At 26.1% G+C, this 20946-nt stretch overlaps 1 protein-coding gene across 2 annotated transcripts in view; it reads right to left on the reverse strand.

Moving 5' to 3' along the window:
* LOC112680659 (sodium/potassium/calcium exchanger 5-like) overlaps positions 1-11735 on the reverse strand; it is a 40977-nt gene extending 29242 nt beyond the window's left edge. The window contains exon 1 of one of the 2 annotated variants that reach the window (XM_025550823.1): positions 11487-11735. In XM_025550823.1, coding sequence (XP_025406608.1) covers positions 11487-11673 — 187 coding nt within the window. In that variant the 5' untranslated portion in view covers positions 11674-11735. The remainder of the gene's footprint in view (positions 1-11486) is intronic. The other variant, XM_025550824.1, reaches the window with a different exon arrangement.
* Between the last annotated feature and the right edge of the window lie 9211 nt (positions 11736-20946).

Below are 20946 nucleotides of genomic sequence, written 5' to 3' on the forward strand. Positions count from 1 at the left end.
CGTTTTCCCATAAGAAGATCAGACGACCAGAAAACATTTCTTGCAAAATGGTGTGAGAATAATGGGCCGTATGAGTTCTGACTCTATATTGTTGAAACCCGAAGTCGTTTTTATTATCGTATTCTTCCATTTTTGGGCATAATAAGTTTTCCAACTTCTCGCAATACCGGTTTGTATTCACAGTTACAGTGACGCCACCCTTTTCAAAAAAATAAAGTCTCTCAGTTTCTATCAAGGATAAAGTACATCAAACTGTGACTTTGGGATTATGAGTGGGTCATTTGTAATATCAAGAACTATTAAAAACTAAAGGAGGCTGTCCATCAAGAAATTGTCTTTTTTTTCTACTCGATATGCTAACTTGAAAGGTAAAAAACTTTCGAGAACGGCTTAATATGTGCATCGCTCGTCAAGGTCGTCATTTAGACAATATAATTTTTAAAAGATAAAAAAAATGTTTTTTATTAATACATTTCTTTTTCTAAATCAAGAACCATTTTTTTAAATTCGTTTTGAAAACGTGAGAATCCATTAAGATGCACAGTACATAATCTAGGTGTCACCTTCTTCCGCCAAAAACGAACTTTCCTTTTTTCGCCAAATTAGAAAAAAACGTCATTCCTTTTTCCGCCAGTTATAAATTATTAAAGTGTGGGAACCCCTTTACGTTGATATTTAATGATAGTTTTTTATTGAGTAATTATTGTATAAATACACAAAGTGGAATAAAAGTTTTATAATTATAATTCAACAAAAAACAAATTAAAAAAACCATTTGTTTTTACTAGATGCTAACAAAATGAATTATTTTTGTTAGAGTAATCACTTATTTGAATCAAACGATTTTGAGAATTTTCAAAAATATACTAAAAATACCGTTTAAACGGGTTAGCTTTGCTTAATATCCATAAACAAATTGATGTAAGACCTAAAGAAGTATTAAATATATTTTCAAAATTTAATCCTAGAAGATTACAATTATCTTTATCGTTATACATTTCATACTTGTACTCGCTCTTTTATGTAAATGTAAATGTTTACCATTCATGAATTTCAAAACTGCCACTGTTTTCTACTCGTATTTTGTTTATTACCAAATAAACTAACATCTTCCTATCTATGTTTTTGCTCTTGATATATTTGTAGAAAATGTGAAAATTTTAATTTGATTATTTCCTTGGAAAATGTTACAATTAATTACAAAAAAGCTATCATAAATGCAGTTACTAAATTTTAGCCGGAAAGTAACATAATTGGTTGTGAATTTTATTTTACGAATTCATGGTAGAGAAAAATACGGTTGCTTGGTTTACCAAACGAATATAAAGATAAAAATTACGAAATTGGCAATTGGTTACGATACACATTTGGTACTTAGTTCCTTAATATAAATAAAAACATCGAAAAAAAAATATTGATAAATTATTTAAAATATGCATCTAAAAGTATAAAATGGAAGAAATATGCCCCAAAAAACTAAAAAAAACGCAAAATATGCATTTACATGCACAATAAAATTTCAAAACTAGTCTTGTGGAAGCATGAAACGTATTTGTTTCGCATTCTGCTATTTTTGTGATTATGCAAAAAAAATATGCAAATGCTGCAAGTCCTCTGCTCTAATGATTAGTAATCAGCGGTTAGTGATACAAATTTTTTTTATTCTTTCATGAGTTCATAATATATTAATTGTCTTGGTAATTTTTTTAATAAGTAAAAAATATCTTTACTATAAAAAAGAACATTATTCAATATCAACGTAAAGGGTTCTCTAACATGAAAATTCTATAATTTATAACTGGCGGAAAAAGGAATGACGTTTTTTCTAATTTGGCCGAAATTTAAATAAATTCGAATTATAGTGATTCTGAAAAAAAAAATTCGAACTCTAGAGCATTTTCCACCGACAAAAATTTCGAATATCAAGGGGACCGAAATACATGTATTTTCTTATAATTATAGAAGTTTTTCAGAGGTCCAAGCGTTTAGTTCAATTTATGGAATTTTTCGAATTATTGAGAGACTATTGTACTATTATTTAAATCAAACTTATAAGGCAATCGATTGTTCTTATTAATTAATTCGATGTAGCTAAATAAAGCGTAAAATAATTAAAGTTTAAATCAATTATTTACAATAATTAATGTCTGATAAATCGACAAATATTAACACAAAGTTTGTTATTATGTACCTAACCTAATAAAACCAATGTGTTACAAATAATATGTTATACGATAATATTTGAAAATATTAAGAAATAAAACAACAGTTTAATTTATGACCCATAGTTAAATTAAATAGGAATTGAATATCTTAAATATAGGATATTAACAATGAACTATGCTATAAAATACGAATAATGGTAAAATAATAATCTAACAATTATAACACAATTACAAGTAGCGTTCAATAATGAGTTTAATAACTAATTTTAACAACATCTATTCTAAACAACATTTTAACAGTAAAATCATTGAAAATATGAAAAATAAAATTAAATGTTTTTTAATATTGTTAATTTATAGTTTGTTTTAATTGTTGAATTAGTTATATATTATTTGATTCGTTATATATGTAAATATTATTCTAAGTTTATTTTAAAAGGTATAAAACTATACATTTTAAACTATATACTAAACTATAACTTAAACTATATACTAAACTATATAAAACTATTGCTACTATACTATAGACTTTTTTACTTTTGTAAATTATCTAAAGTTGTATGTAGTGAATTTTGCAAATATTCTTACAATAATTATTTTATGACATCAATTGAAAATGAAAATTGAATAAACCGGTTATTTTCTTAAATTTTCTTTTAATTTCCGTGAAAATTGTAAAAACAATGATAGTAATCAAGAAAAAAAAAGTTTTTAATATTAAATCTTATATATTTTTTAATCCACTGAGTTTTATCATAATTTCTTTCAAATGCTTTTCACGTTTGAAATAAGAATTCATAACTGTCCTTCGACGAGCTGAAAAATCACTGTTGATAGTTTTGATTTTTAATATATCTATTGTATTATAAGATTAAAAATATGTTAAATATACTTTTATTAAAAGTCGAGCTTATAGAAATTACTATTAAGAACACTAAACAAAAACAAGATTATTAATCTTGTTATTAACACGTTCACGACCGCATGTCAACTATTGTTGACATGGAGTCTTTTTAAAATAACCGATGTCAACTATAATTGACACGTGGTCGTGGTCTATTTAAGTAAATAGGGTTTCCTAATACGTGGTTTTTTTTAACAACCATATAAATTGTATGGTTTTATTCAACACATTTTTCTTTATCATTCGGTATCATTGGTTTTTGAATAGCTCCACTAGATCGCGTTTTATTTAATTTATAAAATTGTAAAATACAAGCCAAAAATGTATTTATTTTTTTTTTATAAGGATACACTATTTGCATGCGATCATGAACGTGTTAAATTTATTTATATGAATCGCAAAAAGATTTTTTTTTCGTAGTTAACTCGAGACAAAGTATTTAAAACTGATACATGTAAATTTTCTGTAAAATTACGCAACAAATATTGAATTCTATGGGAAAAATATGTAGTTACACAATTATAATAGTAATGGTATTTTCAATTTATTATTTTCTTATTTTATTAATTATTAAATTCTTATTTTTGTACTAAATCATTTTATTGAACTTCAAATATAATTTAGCATTAATTATTATTAATTATTTTTTTTATATTTGTGATGATTGGCCTTCAAGACTACACTGACCAACATAATAATACATAATTTCTCTCTGTAGTCAAGATTTTTTTGTACCCAGTACTATAGCTCCATTTCTAATTTTACAATAAACAAATCTCGAGGAATACTTAATAAGCGATTTTTTCAGTTAATACAAAATCATTTAAAAGCTGTTATCAAAATATAAACATACGAGTAAGAGTAAATTATCTATCGAGCATACATACTTAAATATTGTTTTTAAGTGTTTTATTACTATGTAGTATTTATTTTTAATATCCATAAAGCTAATATGATAAATTTCATTCTAAATTTAAAGAAAAATTAATATTTATACTATTAAATATTATATTATAAAATGTCTACTATTCAAATATATACTATTTGAATAAAACGTTACAATAATGGTTATTTTCGGAATACGTTCAATCAAGATTCTAAACATTAAGTTTTTAAAATATATTCACATGTGTGGCATATAATTTTAGCAGAAATTTATAATTCACCGTGAAATTTAAAAAAAAATTACTCCATTTTAATTCCTAATTGTAGCCAGTACTGAAAAATTATACACAATGCGGATCTTTGCCGTTAAAACATTACATAATTATTATTAACATGTCCCCAGTGAAATTATTCAAAAACGACAATATGAAAAAATTAGCACAAATAAACCACGCGCTCGGGAAGACGTGTAATTTGTTCCAGAATGGTATAAATTAGTCGCTTTTGGCCGTATGTCGTCCTTGCGATGGCTCTTATATAGTTTCCATAAATGAAAAAATATATTATTATACAGTGGCCACCGCAATCGCGAAACTTAACAAATCGATTGTCTGCTCATTGTTTTTGTATTTTTGCACACGCCTATAAAAGAATAAATTGAGTGTTTAAAATGGTAATGGAATAGTGCAGTCTGTACTTAATGTATGACGACGAAAGGAAATCAACCTAGGTAAGTTACTACATCCATAATATATACACCATTATGCCCATGGCCCATTTGATTAAAGCACTCATTGATGTATTGGTTTTCGAGAATTATGAATTACTGACTTAATAAACATACACATTCATACAAATATTATACAAGACATGATGATAATAAAAATAAGTACCAGAATAATAGTCATTATAACATGAGTTTTGTCAGCTCAAAAATACTGTGAATACTGAATAGAAAATTACAGAAACTTTGTAAAACCAAATTTATTACATGTGTGATACTTAAGAATATGTATATTTGGGCTAGTAATATCTCTATCAATTGTACGAAAGTAAAAAAAAATATTAACTGTATAATTTATTTTGATAAGAACAATTTTTTATCTATTACAAAAAATGTTGAAGTGAAATTCTTGAATACGTGTACCTACGAGTATATTACAATATCATCTATACCTAATGTACTTTCAACACAAAACTGGATAGAATAAATAATACTCGATACATTTTTTATCGTTGTAAAACTTTTGGGTTATTTGAAGCTGTTTGATTTATAAAATTCGATATTTATTTATTTGAATAAATAAATAACTATATACATACAATATTATTTATCGTTTATTGAATATAACCTTTTTTTTTATTTTATATAAACATGCGGGTAAACAAAATTTGTTTTATTCATAATACCACTAGACTAACTATTTTTCTTAAGCGTTTCATACGAGGCAGTAAAAGTCTTGAAACTATATTTTTTCATTAATGCTTAACCGATTTGAGATTAGAGTATAAAGTATTTGTACTGTTACTAGTTTATTTTTACTTTTTGAATTCATATGTAGAAGATATAAAATATTTTTCTTAAATAATAATGATATTTTAAATTAATGATAAAGTAAATTGGAGTTCTTCACCTATGGATAGTACTTGATTCCCTTCAAGTACATCATATAATTATTTATTAAAAAGTAACATTTTTATAAGTAAATAATAATAGGTGTCATTAGAATATAGTTACCAGAGAAGTACACAGAGTATTTAAAAACTATTAACTATAGATAATATAACCATACCATATTTACGATAGATTACACGCACACGTGTAAACTTGTATTTTGTCATTATTTCTTTTTTTAATTATTTTTTTAAATCTAGGGATAGAACTACCTCTCCCCACTATGCCTATGGAAGTGATGAACAAAAATTATTTTAAATCATTCACTTTTTATTTTTATTTTCAATAAAACTCACGTTTGGAAGTTTTATATATTTTCATGAATTTTAAGTTTTCTATTATTTAGATGAAATATAATACATATGTAATTTATATAATATCATGCATATTAAATTTTACTTGTTTTATTTAGTTAAGTAAAAATCAAGCTTGTATATATACAATCAATTATTAAAAATAATATCGATGGTAAAAAATTTCAATCTAACGTTACGAAACACTTCAAATAATATTTATAAAATGTTTATAATGTTTCTCATTTATACACATTGCTTTAATGCAGTTGAAAAATATAAAAAGGTACATGGACAAATTATAAACGCATAATAAGAGCAAAGAAGTTCAAATGAAAAATATGGTATTATTAAATTAAAACCTTAATATCATTTATTATTTGAAATCCTCTTCACAAGTTGGCACGTGTATAGTCTTAACTTTTAAAGGTAATCGAAGAGATATTACAAATTTTTTTTAAAAATAATATTTTTGTATGCTTCATATCAAAAAAAAAGATAGTATTTAATAATTTATATTTTTTATACATATTTAAATTTTAAACGTAACTAAAATTATACTGAGCATTTTTTACTAGGTAAACAATTTAACAAATATGATTTTTCTTTCCTCGCTATGAATACTGATGGTGGTCATAACACACCCAAGTTGCGATGAAATAAAACATTTGTTCCGGACATCTTCACTGAATGATAATGAATTGTACGTTAGTCTTACCAAACTATTTGAAATAATAAGAAAAAACTACTGTTCTGAAATTAAATTCGTAAAAACACAATTTTAAAATACATAATCTCTGTTCAAAATGATTATTCGACAGTGAATAAACCATACAAAATAAAGTATTTACACAATTTTTAATATGTTGCAAACATTTAAATCTGTTAACAGTTTTGCTTAAGAGTGTTCAATTTCATAACTTTATTTATAGTACAATGTTATCTATATATCTACAACGTCAAAATCTAACTTAACACAATGTATACATGCTTGCTGAGGTAGTATTTTCTCCGTATGTTCATGTAGTATATTATTTTATAAGTAGGTGTATCTACTTGTTGTAACTCTAAAATAGTTCCAATGTAATAGTTTTTATTGATTTATAATACCTGACGAAGTAATTAGTAAATATATTATATCTAGTGCAATTATACATTTAATCATTTCATACTGGATAGCCATACACTTATAATAATAATAACCAAGTGTTTTAAAATTATTTAATGATGATTATTTTCTGTATATTATTACACATAGTGTTTTGTTACTGAAGCATTTTGTATTCGAGCTCTGGCTTTTAGAATGAAAAATATTTATTTATTAAGTTAAGATTATTTAACGCTTTATAAAAGTCTATAATATTTATTACAATAAATCGAGATTTTTACATCATGTAGGTACGTGTAATACATTTATATTAAAGTTCGGTGGTTCAATGAGTCCGAGAACATCAGTAACATCATGAAATTCAAAGTTTTTTGAAAAAAAAAATTCAACGCCAATACCAATGTGGTTTTACACTAACAATATATTGAATCTAAATTTTAGATAAATGAAATTTTAAAAAATTTAATACATGTCTTCAGTAACTTAATATTCTGTTAGTACGTTCATGCGGATTTGTTTTATTTTTAATTTGAAAATGTTCGTTAAAGTTTTGCACAGTTCAAAGTATTATTTTAAAATTTAAAATTATGTAAATTAAGGATTATATACATTACAACATAATAAATTTTTGTAAAAATGTAGTATAATTTAGTTTAATCTAATATTAGTAATATGCTTATGAGTTAAATTAAATTTATGTAACCGTCAAAACACCAATATTAAATTAAAAATATTAAAAATATGTATAGTTTGTTCTCTTTTTTTTATTTGCGTAAAATTAAATATTTATAAATTAATAGAACTAAATTTTATTAATCCATTATAAATTTACTAAAAATCTTAAAATGAAGTATTTTTATTAATTCCAATGCAATTTCAAAAACAAAGCAAAAACTCGATTCAAAAAAATAATTAATTAAGAAAAAAAAATAATAATAAATCGAAAAAATATATTGTCTTCTGATTAAAACTAATAAATTTACTCTAAAAATAGCGTTTAAACATAAACAAATATATTATTAAACTAATGTTCAAATGAACATCCTTTACCTATTAAACTTGTAATGTACATACCATATATTTATCACATACCATTATACATGGGGACTGCTATAGCCTACGGGTTTAATACAGGTACATACTTCTACCAATACACTATAGTACTACATATTACTCTCTTACAGTCATATTTACATTTTATAAAGCACTATAATTCCAGATTTTAAACAGGAAAGAATGTCTCAAGGTTCTTAACCTCGAGAAATAAAAGTAGGTAATTATACCAAATATTATTTTAATTAATCTTATTTAAGACTTTTTATTTAATGATAATCGTTTACCATCAACACCAATAATAGTATTAATAATAACAATAATTAAATTACAAACATTTTGTTATGAAAGTATAATATATACCTATATAGATTTACCCTAGTTGACAGGCGAAACATCAAGTATGTTAACTGGTTTTATTTTCATTAAATTGCACGTTTATACTATTGAGTTATTTTTCATATACACTTATCCAATAAAATTAATGAATGATTAAACAATTTTTTCTTATTTATATAGAATTGTATTATCATAAAACAAAAAAAAAAAATAACTATAACAACCAGAACTTTCCAGGGAACTTAAACAACTCAGTTAAAAAATTTTCCTATCATTGATTAATTGGCTATTTCTAATACGAAAGTGACACAGAAGAAAATTTAAGAGCCTTATTATCTATGGTAACATATATAAGGAATATTGTTCTCAACTAATTTATTTACATTGATACTTATATAATATATAACAAATACTGCTTTCATTAATGGATAAGTGAAATATTTCAAGGTCAACTAATATCTTGGTTTTTTTTCCATACGGTTATAATAATTGCAAATAAGATTACAAGGGGTTAATTATTGATGGATGGATTATTTTATATACCTACATATATGTATAGTTTATAGTAAAATTTTCGACCATCAAAATATAAGCAATGAAGGATAATATAATAATATAAGCATATAAATTATTATAACACTTTAATATTTGATAATACGATTGAACACCATTGTATAATTTTGATTGAAAAATGTGTGTAAAGTAAACACGCTTTAGTACAGCTAAAAGTATGTGTGCCTCGAAAAGTTTTAATTCGTTTATTTTACTATAACTTTGCCACTAGCGAATTAAAAAGGAAGTATATTCTCTGACTGGTTTTTATTACGTCTGATTATAAATTAAATATTATTAAACGATACACATTTTGCTAAATCTATGTATACATTTATGCACACATTATAGAACAACAGACAATTTTACAATATATGATACATGATATCAACGCATACCTTTTGGAGATCATAATATTTGATCTCCCTTCAGGCCAATTTTATTTTACTTGTCAGATTCATCAAAAAAATATTGATACACATACCATTGAAATGCTATAGGTAACCAAAAAAAGAAAGCAATGCTCCTTAAAAATTATTATTCATTTGTAATGAATAATAATATTTTTACAATATGTACCATAGATGGATGACATTATAAACATAGTATACAACCATTATATCAAAGATTTAACATACATAACCACTAGCTCGCATGAAACTACAATTGTTGTATTTTGTAAGTTAAAATTTGCTGTAGTATGCGAACAAAGGCAAATTAAAAAAAAAAAATAAAAAAATAAGTTAAATGGATGTTCATAATAACTCATGATTCATAACGTGTTAATTTGTTTTATAACCGTAAAAGCTTATTAGTCATTCATAATAGGATATTGATGCATTTTAAATGGTTCGAAATCAATATTATGAACTATTCTTAGATAATTTATGTCATCTATAACTTCGGTTCATCGTATTTAAATGATTCGATGTACAAAATTTGTTTTGTATATAACACCAACATATAAATAATGTAATAAGTAGAAAAGTTTAGTAAGGTAAAACTGTTGTTTAAGTTATCCATTCACCAATATTATTGTAATAAGCTACACAAAATTAATTCGTTATTATTTATAAGTATTTTAAATGTATATAAACTTTAAATATTTCCACACAATACCCACTATTTCAATGTGTGTGAATAATAATTAATTATGTCTTTGAAAAAAAAAATCATTTTTAATATAATCTAATCAATTTTGAACAAGTTATTTGTTTTTAATTAACTAGTTACTTTACTGATTAATAATAACTTTGTGTTTTCAAACAAACACTTAAATTATTTTAACGTTATTTATAATTAATAACGTTAAAATAGTTTAAAATAAACAAATATAAATATTCTTAAGTGATCATTGTACATCATGGCTCATTATCAAAAATTATAATATTTTAAGAATATATACTTATATATTATTATCATAGGCATAATAACTTCCTGTGTCAATCCTTTAAGATTAATTGATTATATTGTTATTGTTAAATTAATACCGTGGATTGTGTGGTCAGCTAAATTATCTGTTATTTATAAATTTATACAGTACTTATAGGTTTATAACATAAAAAAATATGGCTAATTGTTTCACATCTATATAATTCTATATCTACTGTACGTGACAGTATTAATAACACGTATTCGGATACCTACTCAGCAATCCTAACTTTCGTCTGCGGGTGGAGTGTGAAATGAAGACAAAAGAGTTATAGGATTTAATCTAGTTCAAAAACGAGTATTTCAATGATGTTTTACACTAAATAAAACTGTTCATAATATCAATAAAAAAAAAATAAATCGTTTTATGTGGCCCGCCGAACTATAATATTTGGTAACGTGTCGAAGTTCAATATCCTTAGGATTCCTAACCGGAGCAGGACTCGAATTTATTATTTCAGGGACAGTTGGAAAAAACGAGTTGTTGCGGTTTATCACGCTACCCATCCATAACGACTATACCGGTAATTTCGCGGAGCAAGGGCTATATGAAAACGGTGAGGAAATAAAAGAAAACCCGATCGGTCGGGCAAGGAAAAACGATGGTAAAAACTGTTACAAGTGCGAAAGAACAAAAGAGAACTTTTTCCGCGTTTAAAATTGTACGCAATGATCGCGAAGGGTGATGGAAGACAAACGATTTGGCAGATATCATCTGATGTTCGGTTCTCTTTGTTTCGTCAAACGCGAAACAGTATCATTGCGAAAACACGTTGCACAGCTAAACGTCAAAAATCTTGGTGTTCAAACGTTAGATCTGACCGAGAGACTATTACTTCAAAGACCGTCGAAGAATTCCCTAAAATCTCTGTACAATTCAAGTTTTTGCAAAAATCTCACGACTTCTTCATGTTGTTCCGTTCGGATGCCCGTTAAAACGACGTGAAACGTGTAACACGAAAGCAAAGGTACGTTGACAATGCGCACACGGTGCGATTTTCGCTACGGTCGGACGGACGACAAACATCGTGCCGACCCGTCCTTACTCGACGTGTCCCAGGGTGTCGAAAATTACACGTACCTTCGGTAACGATGGTAGCCGTGAAATTGTCCGTGACGGTCTCGACTGCTGCGGGATCGACGGCGGTGGCACGAAAAGCGACTCCGGGATCGATGTTTTGTGCGGGCGACGACCGCGCCGGACGCGCCGAGTTCGCGACGAGGACGGCAACGTGTACGAGCACGATGCCCAACACCGGTTTGTACATAATCGCACGTTGGCACAGACTGACCGCGCGGCGCCTTGGCAGCGCAATATCGTGGCCGTCGCGCACGACACGATTCGGAAGAAGGAAAAAAATAATAATAATAATAATAATAGTGGTAATGGTAGCGGTAACAAGTGGGACGATAATAATAACGTTCGTTACCACCGTCGCGGTAGCGTCGCGCGCGCCCGTTAGCCGATTCGCCGCCGCTGTCGACGCGACCCGACCTACGAGCACGCGGCAGCTCCAGCGACGGGCGGCCTATTATCTTAACAGCTCGACGGGTGCTACGGAAAAAAAAAAATGAAAAAAAAAAATATGAAAAAATTACGTTGCCCACCCCACGTTTCCTTCGGATCCGTTTAACGCGTAGGTGTTCTGCATGCGAACTATCGGTCTCCTCTTCCTATCTCGACCCGAGCTACCGAACGCATGTACAACAACTGATAGGCTATGTCGGCCCGGTGTTGCGGACCGGTACCTACGTCGGAAGAAAAACCCACTCGTGTATAAATTATAAAAAGGGATGTTTCAGATGCTCCGACTCACCGGTTAGTCGCCACTGTATAGTTTCTTGTTCCGGTCAAACATCGTCCATCGGCCGGTCAGCTGATTGATGAGATGCGAAAACTGTTTAAAAATACCGTGACTATATAGGGCTCCGAGCAATGGCGTTCAGACGTGTCATTAATATGGACACTAATATTCATTTGAAATCGGTGGATGGTTGTGATTTTTCGCTAAATATGTTACTATTTTACAAGTATTCCAATTTAAAAGTCCCCAGTAACACGTCTATGGCTGACGTATTATTCACCGACAAAGAACTGAATATTTTACACAAGTTGCTTATTAAAACGTATACTATTGGCAAGGTCTATGCGGAGATGATGTGAGAAAATTCTGCATACCTTTGGCTCCGAGTTTCGCACATACTTGCGGTGTGCCGTGAAACCTTTTCAAATATTCAACGGAATTTCGTATATTCTATTTATCTATAACAATTTGCTAAAACATTAGAACAAAAACTAACTTAAACAAGTGGTTTTCATATACGTAAAGTTATTGTTATTTGTATTGTCTATGTGTATAAAGCTTAACCTTTCTAAATCAGAGTGTTCTTATAGGTTTTGTTCTTGTATCAATTAAACTCTTTTTCTCATACAACATTTTATGAACATGGAGTTTAAGCTTATTAACAAATACCATAGATTACAATCGAGTTGAATGAGTTGATTTGAAATTTAATGCAATTGAATTGATTGACGATTTAATGACGTGTAAAAGAAAAGTCATCGAAAAATTAACCATAATTAAGAGTTAAGACGTATACACGCATGTAGACCTTAGCCAACAGTTTAAAATTTAAGTGTATTCTAAAATTAATATGTTGATACAGTTTGTATGCATAATAAATATAAATATATTTATATTTACATTCAACTATTAACAGTCAACCATCACATTTGTCTCTTTAATATAATTGTCATTATTATAATTTATACTTTTTTATTTATATACTTAATAAATTGGTTCGTAATAAGTACTCACTTAAATAAAATATTTATATAACAGAAAAAGTTGCGTAGCGAGGGTATGGTGAATTGTGCCTGCGTCAGGGGCGCAAAATTGTGTTTGTCATATTTTCATTATACCTTTCAAAACGAAATTTTTCCATTATGAATACTCCAGTCTTTAAACGAGAACAGCAAATTTTCAAAGTTTAAAAAATACACTATAATAATAACTTATAGATATAAGTTTTGTTCTTAAGAAATATTAGTAAAATTAAAGGTTAAAAAAATATCATTACATCAAATTTTTAATTGGTTAAAAGTCGTTTTCTTCTAAGTTTGCAAGGTGCACTAGTGAATCTTTCTACACCACTAAACAGCGATAAGTATTTTATTATATTTTTAAATTGAAATATATGAAAACATATACAAAAGATGCAAACGTGTCTTAAAAATAAAAAATATATAAAATAGTTTTACGTATTCTGATAAAATAAAAAAATGTAATTTATTAAATATACTTGGATAAATATAAACTTAATAAATTCAATTTTCTTATATACGATTGGTTTCTTATACAAATTATTACTTTGTGCAATTTATCGTTCTTGTTGTTGAAAGTCTTAATTAATAATTAATTAATTACATATTAGTATCGGTTGCTCGAATTTGTATGAACTATTCGTTATACGAATACATCATGTGAGCCCATCAATTTAGTGAATACCTATACCAATATATATCTTGTGACGTAGGTCATAGAGATATTTTTTTTTTTTTGCAGATCTTGTATTTACATGTCAAAGTTGTTATTTATATCAAACTATTTAGTGTCGTAAGCGTTTTATTAAAAATTAATTTATATAGACGGAATACACTAAGCAAAATAGTTTTATTTTGAAATTATTCTTTAAATTTGAGTGGCTCATTTTAAACGAATTTTGAAATTTTCAAGTTTGCATTTACATTAAAAAAATAAAACACATCCTCAGTGTAAACTTAAACTTATATTGAATATCGTTTAACAGTTTTCTCAATGATTTCTGAAGAAAACCGTTACATTTAGTGTAATAAATTTACGTACATATCCACTCTTTATAAATTGTCCAGGAGAGCATAAATTCGTTTTCTGTCACTTGATTTTGTGCGAGTATAATTTAAACAGTTACTATGATTTTTATCAATTTAAAAATGTTAAAATTATATTGTCGTGTAGAAAATTTCTTTTACCAACTTTTAATCATACCTACGCCCACAATGTAAATACTCTCCCACGCAGCAACAAGGCACGCACGTATTGATTTATCATCTTGTTATTTTATTGTATATATGCGGTATCGGATTTCGAATCTAACTCTGTAAAAAAATCTTGAGGTTTATGCTTTGTTTTCCGTTGAATGTATAGTTATAAAAAAAATAAATATTACAATAGTCTAATTTACTTTTCGAAAATATTTTATTGAGAGATGCTTTTTTGATTGTATTAGTATTTTAGTTGGGATTTTTACTTAATAATTATTCTACGAAAATTTAATAATATAATAATTAACAATTACATGATAAAAAAAAATTAATAAATCACTAACTTTTATTAATTTTTACCATCTATTGTAATACGAAATAAAAGTATATTTAATATACTACCTATAAACTTACAGTCTTGACTTTAACGAGAAAAAATCTCGATTCGATAAATTACTGCTACTTTGATTAAATTGAAACCTGCACTCAATAAAGCCAAATCATGCTTACAAGTCTAGCATTAAAATTATTGATATGCGTAATGGCAATGCGCTAGTAATCGATAATCATTATTGACAATATATTAAAAAACTATGGATATCGGTTGGTCTACCTATATTCCTAGAAATTTATTTATGGTTTTAAATTTAAAGTTTTGTAAAATTGAGTTTTGTAAGTAATGTATTTAACGTTTTTTGAGTTCTGTGACATTAGTATTGTCAAACCATATATAATTTTAAATGTATGTATCAACTATTATTGTAATCTTTCTTTTAATATAAATTTAATTAATACTATGATTATAAATTATATATTAAAACTAAATAATATTATAAAAATATTAGTATAATGCTTATTGATAGAAAACTAAAAACCAATTTTTATGATTTAAATACTTATATTTTATATATAATTTTATTAATATAACTAATATTATACATGGAACATTTAAAATTATGTATTAAATATATACCTACTACTATAGATATTATTTTTTCTTTCGATTTGGCGGGACATTTCCGATGTTTCATATACTATAGTCCTGTATCCCGCTTCAATTCTTAGCGGGACGTATATGCCATGTTTCCTTAATTTTGACTTATAATATAGCGGGACATCAACATCCCGATTTTTTCACAATATTATATTTCAAAAAGTTGGTATCCTGCAAGTTAAAAAAAAAATCTCAACCTTATATAAGTTACTATAATTAGTTACCACTAACGAATCGGCTAAAAACTGATTTCGACTAATTTACATTTGCATTCTATATAGTCCTGATATAAATGTAATGATTGGCGATGTGACGGTTAGGGATGGGCATGAAATACGAAGATCTGAATTTTCCAAATACCTAAATATTCGAATCTGGATTTGAATCTAATTCTTATCAGGATTTGACAAAGTGTTCGGATTATTCGGATATGTGGATTTACTTTTTATGTAAATTATTATTATTTTTAATTTATAGTAAAATAAATTATTTTATTTTATTCTAGTTTAAATTTAATAAAATGTTAATATTCTGTTTTATGAAATACAGTATACTTATTATGACTTTAACATTTTTTTATAATTTATTAATAGTTACCAAAATAAGTTTTAAAATTGTTGAGTTTATTTTGTACTACTATGACTTATAGTGATATCAGTACTTTTATATGATTATAAAATAAGTAATTGAAAAGTAAAATTGAATTGAATAATCCGGATAACCTATAAAATTCGGATATCTATCGGATGTCTATCATTAGTGACGATAATATATTAAATAACACATATTATCTACTAATAAAGAATATCTTTGACTGAGTAGGATTTTAAGTTAATTAATAATCAACGTAAGTATTAAGTATATTATTGTTATATCCACAGTTAGAAAAACTTTATTGGTTCATGAAATTGTTGAATTTATATTTTAGTACATGCAAATTATTTATTACAAAATATAATTGAGTAAAACTCACATAAGATAGGTATCGAATTAATATTAAATATATTACTGTAGCCTTCGCAAGAATCGCTAGTTTAATTTTTATTAACAACATCTTAAAAAATTTGTTTGTTTTCATTATTAGCAAACTATAATATTAATGTACGTGATGTACATGTACGTACTATGTAAAGTATTATGCCGTATAGTACTAATAAAGAAAAAGTAAATACAAAAATATTCATAATTCAAAAGAATGCACAGATTTTTTTTTGTAACATTAATGTATAAAATGGTGATAACGATTAATGAGTATTTGGGGGGGATATGGAGGGGACAAAGTCTTTCACTTAATTTCCTATCACTATAAAAATGTTAAGGCTGTAATCCTCCCAATCGAACTTTAAGGACTATTTACGGAAATAAGGCACCTCTTGAAATACAGGTCTACGCATGCCTATGAGTATTACATAGTATTATTATTAATATTAATGTAGAACACATTAATTGTGAAATATTTACATGATAATTTATCAATACGATTTTAAAACGCGTTTGTAATAAGCCACTTTTTATCCTAAATCAAATAGGTGTTAATGATACCTTATATAATATTATATAGACATATTATATTTTTTTACGAACAATTTATGCATAAACAATTGTCGTATTCGAATAATTTTTCCGCGAGTAATTGTCGCATAAACTACCATTTGATACCATTTGAATTATTTCTAATAATACTGTTTGGTCCTAGTTGCGTCCGTGGCTTAACGATATGTCTGAACTGAAAATTACATAATATCCGTCCAGCTTTACAATCCAAGGACTATAATTTATATAAAATATGGTATGGGTAACAATTTGAGATATTACATAATTTTATTCCAAAGATATCAGATATATTAATTTTTAGTATTTTTATTTTTATTTTTTTCTGACACAATTACTCCTGAACATATAAGCGTAACAAGTAAGGGTTAAAAATTTTTAGAAAGAAAATATTTTATATATTTTATTTTTTATAATATATCGTTATTTTTTTTATTTTCTAGTTAACACTTTAACAATTACAAGATTTTTTCATTATTAAACAATTGCTGTTGCATTGTCGATATTAGTATGTGCTATACTTACAATTAATGTATCGATAAACGAAAAAACTTGGCTAAAACCCAAATTTCCATATTTATATTTACAAGTTTATTGGTACTCGTATTATTATATCCTCAAACTAATTATAATTGTGTTACTTGGAACCCTCTTAGAAAAACCGCCTACGTAATTCGGTTGTGGTGATGTTTTTTTTTTCTAGCAAAAAATTTCGTATGCAGTCATACTTTGACTACCTGTTGCTCTCGTGTATTTTCCGCCCCCGACCACGGTTATCTATCATTAGTTAATATTCGTGATCCTAAAAAACAATACATTATTCGTTTTTACATGCTTCAAAACATGTAAACGTCATTCATTACGTAATAAACATATTTTTATAAGTGTTGAAAATGCAAGGGAGTGGCATAAATGTTTAATTGGGTGTGAAATAATAATATATTGCAACCAAAGATGCCAAATAAACAAGAGCACTAAAGTATTCACAGTACATAAACATTGATGGTTGAAATAAAATAAATAGTAAATAAAAATACTATTAAAGCTGTATTAATTATGTTGTACATTTATAAAATAAAATATCAACTAATGCAACGATTTGGTAATTGATTGAGTAATTTGTTTGTGCACACAAATGCCTACAGTTTCTGTGGTTGTGAATTTAAATAAAAAAAAAAATTTTCATGAACAAAAATTATAGCTATAGTAAAAATGAATTGATTTTTATATTATTCATAAAAGTAATTAATTTCAAATTACAATTAACTCTGAATCAAAATAAGATAAAATTAAAAATGAAATATTTTAAATGTTAACTAATATAATAAGTCTAAAAATCCAAAATTTCTAAACAATATGTATGTATAAGTGGAAGAAATAAATATTTTCAAAAAATTGCTAATACTATATGTATATATATGTATGTAATATAATTCTAAGTATTATAAAATAAAATTAATTAAAATACCTCAATATGTTTGTAATTATTCTTGTCCCATGCTCAAATCTGATTGTTTCTTCTTTAAGTATCGCCCATCATACAAGAGCCACTGCCTTTATCTCCGACTAAAAACGAAGTTATACAAAATTATATAATTTGTAATAGTTTTAAATTATATTTATAGTTTCTTTCGCTAAAAAGCAGTTGAAACTTTTTTATTTGTACCATTGGTTCTGATCATCAAGTGAATCTTTCACCTATTTTTCTTTATCACTTTAAACTCATTTTCACTAATTTATAATACTCATTTCACAATATCCTTCATTTATTTTATTCATTTATAGTTCAAGTGAAAAATAAAGTGAGAGAGAAAGAGAAAAAGAGTGAGAGAAAGAGAGATAGTATTAATAAACTTAATTTTAGACTACGAGATCCAATGCTTTTTTTATAACATTGTAAAATCTAATACATTCTTACTTCAAAATTTACGATATACTTAAAAATTTCTTATATATATATATCCATTAGGCTGTCCAGAGTTTGACGTTATTTAATTAGAATTATAAGTATATTAAACTAAATTCATCTATTATTGTATTGTTATTTATTTAATCTCAGTGATCTATTTAAAAAAGTAAAACGTATTTCTTTAACTTATAAAAATTATCTAGAAACATGTAATAATTGGAATAATAATGTTTTTAACGTTTTAACTGATATAATACGATACTTATTTTTTAATTTATATCCAATCAATCTTACTAAGTTCAAATAATGTGAGTCGACTTTAAATGTTAGACGATAGAAATGTATTTATTATTTAGTAGATTTCGTGACAAATTCGAATCGAATTATTCGATGATTCTTATCAAATCCATTATCGATTTGTACATTAGAAATATAATAGCCATTAATTATGTTTAAATAATTTAGTAATTAATACTGTTTTGCATGCAGGGATTAACTCAAAAACTAAACTTCACGCTTTCGATTCTTTAATTTGTCCTACAAACTCGTTTGTTATATATTTATGTTATTTATATATCTTGTGTTGATTGCATTACTTAAACTTATTGTTTTAAACATAGGTAATTTAATTGTGTAATTATATAAATATAAAATAAAGAAACTATTATTTTTATGATAACTGAGACGTAATTTTAATTTTTACTTCAGAATATTTATTTTTTAATAAGATTACAAATATTTTTGTGAACCATAAAGCATAATAAACAATTAATTTTTTTTTTGTATAATACACCAACACTAATAAAGTAAAATAATTATACGTAATTGAAGCAAATATCTGTGTAGGTAATTTATTTCTTTAAGATTTTTGTAAAACGAGATAAAGGTCAATAATTTTTAACATTTGAAATACAGAAACATTTTTTAAATCAATATTTTGATTAAACAGTAATTAAACTGTATTATTCTAAAATATACTCGTACAGCATCTGAGTTACATCAATTACTGTATTATTCTAATGTACAATATTTACTTCAATATAAGTGTACTAATCGAAAAATGAAAAATAAATTTACAATAACGTTTCAGTTTGGATTTTTATTTAAACTTTCCTTAAAAATATATTCCTCATCAGGAAAAATAAATTAACATCGTGTATAACTAACCTAACCATGGCGGATATTTGGTCACATCCGTGGGGGGGGCTCAAAATTTTTGTCTTATCCATTAGTGTAAACAGAAATTTTTAGATGATTCAACCTACTAACTAGTGGCTACTCCTACTTTATTCTAGTTGATACACCAAATATATACAGGTAATAGGACATAAAAATATAAAATATTGAATAGCTACACATTTTTATTTTATTTTGATTTTATAAATCTATTCCTTTATTTCCTTTATTACCTACAAAATATGGTTATCCCCAATAACGATAGCCCGTAAATATTCCCGACCATTCATGCATATCAACAAAATAAAACAAAAATTATAAATACCAAATATTATAATACACAATTTATTTTGACGTTAGCTGTAGTTTGATTACGTTCAAGAGAGACTTAGCCCACCCCCAAAATCTATTTAAATTTAATTCAGTTTAACTCATTCACATTTACACAAATAACTAACTAAAATTAAAGCATAAAATTAATTTTTTTAAATTATGTACATTTCTTTAAATGATTCTTATAATTTTACTCGTGTTAATTTTTTTGAAAGATCATTATGTACATTTGAATTATCTCATGGCACTTTTGTGTTATTGCGTTTTTAAGTTGATTATCATATACTTAATACATTAATTACGTTTCACCTCATTTTTTTTTTCATCAGTTTAAAATATAACATATAATATTTTATAAAATATAATTTAATTTTAAAGTTCAAGAGTAGAGAATAATCCAAAATTTAAAATTATGATTTGTTAAATATTTAAGTTAACAGATCGGTGGAAAAGTTTTTCACCGTAAATTCTACTCGTGAAAAATAAGTTTCAGAAAAATATATTTAATTTTAATTCATCATAATAAAACGTACATTTTTCATTTTAGGTATTTT

This window comes from Sipha flava, unplaced genomic scaffold (assembly GCF_003268045.1).
Source record: "Sipha flava isolate LNK unplaced genomic scaffold, YSA_version1 179_pilon_pilon, whole genome shotgun sequence".
Classification (NCBI taxonomy): domain Eukaryota; kingdom Metazoa; phylum Arthropoda; class Insecta; order Hemiptera; family Aphididae; genus Sipha; species Sipha flava.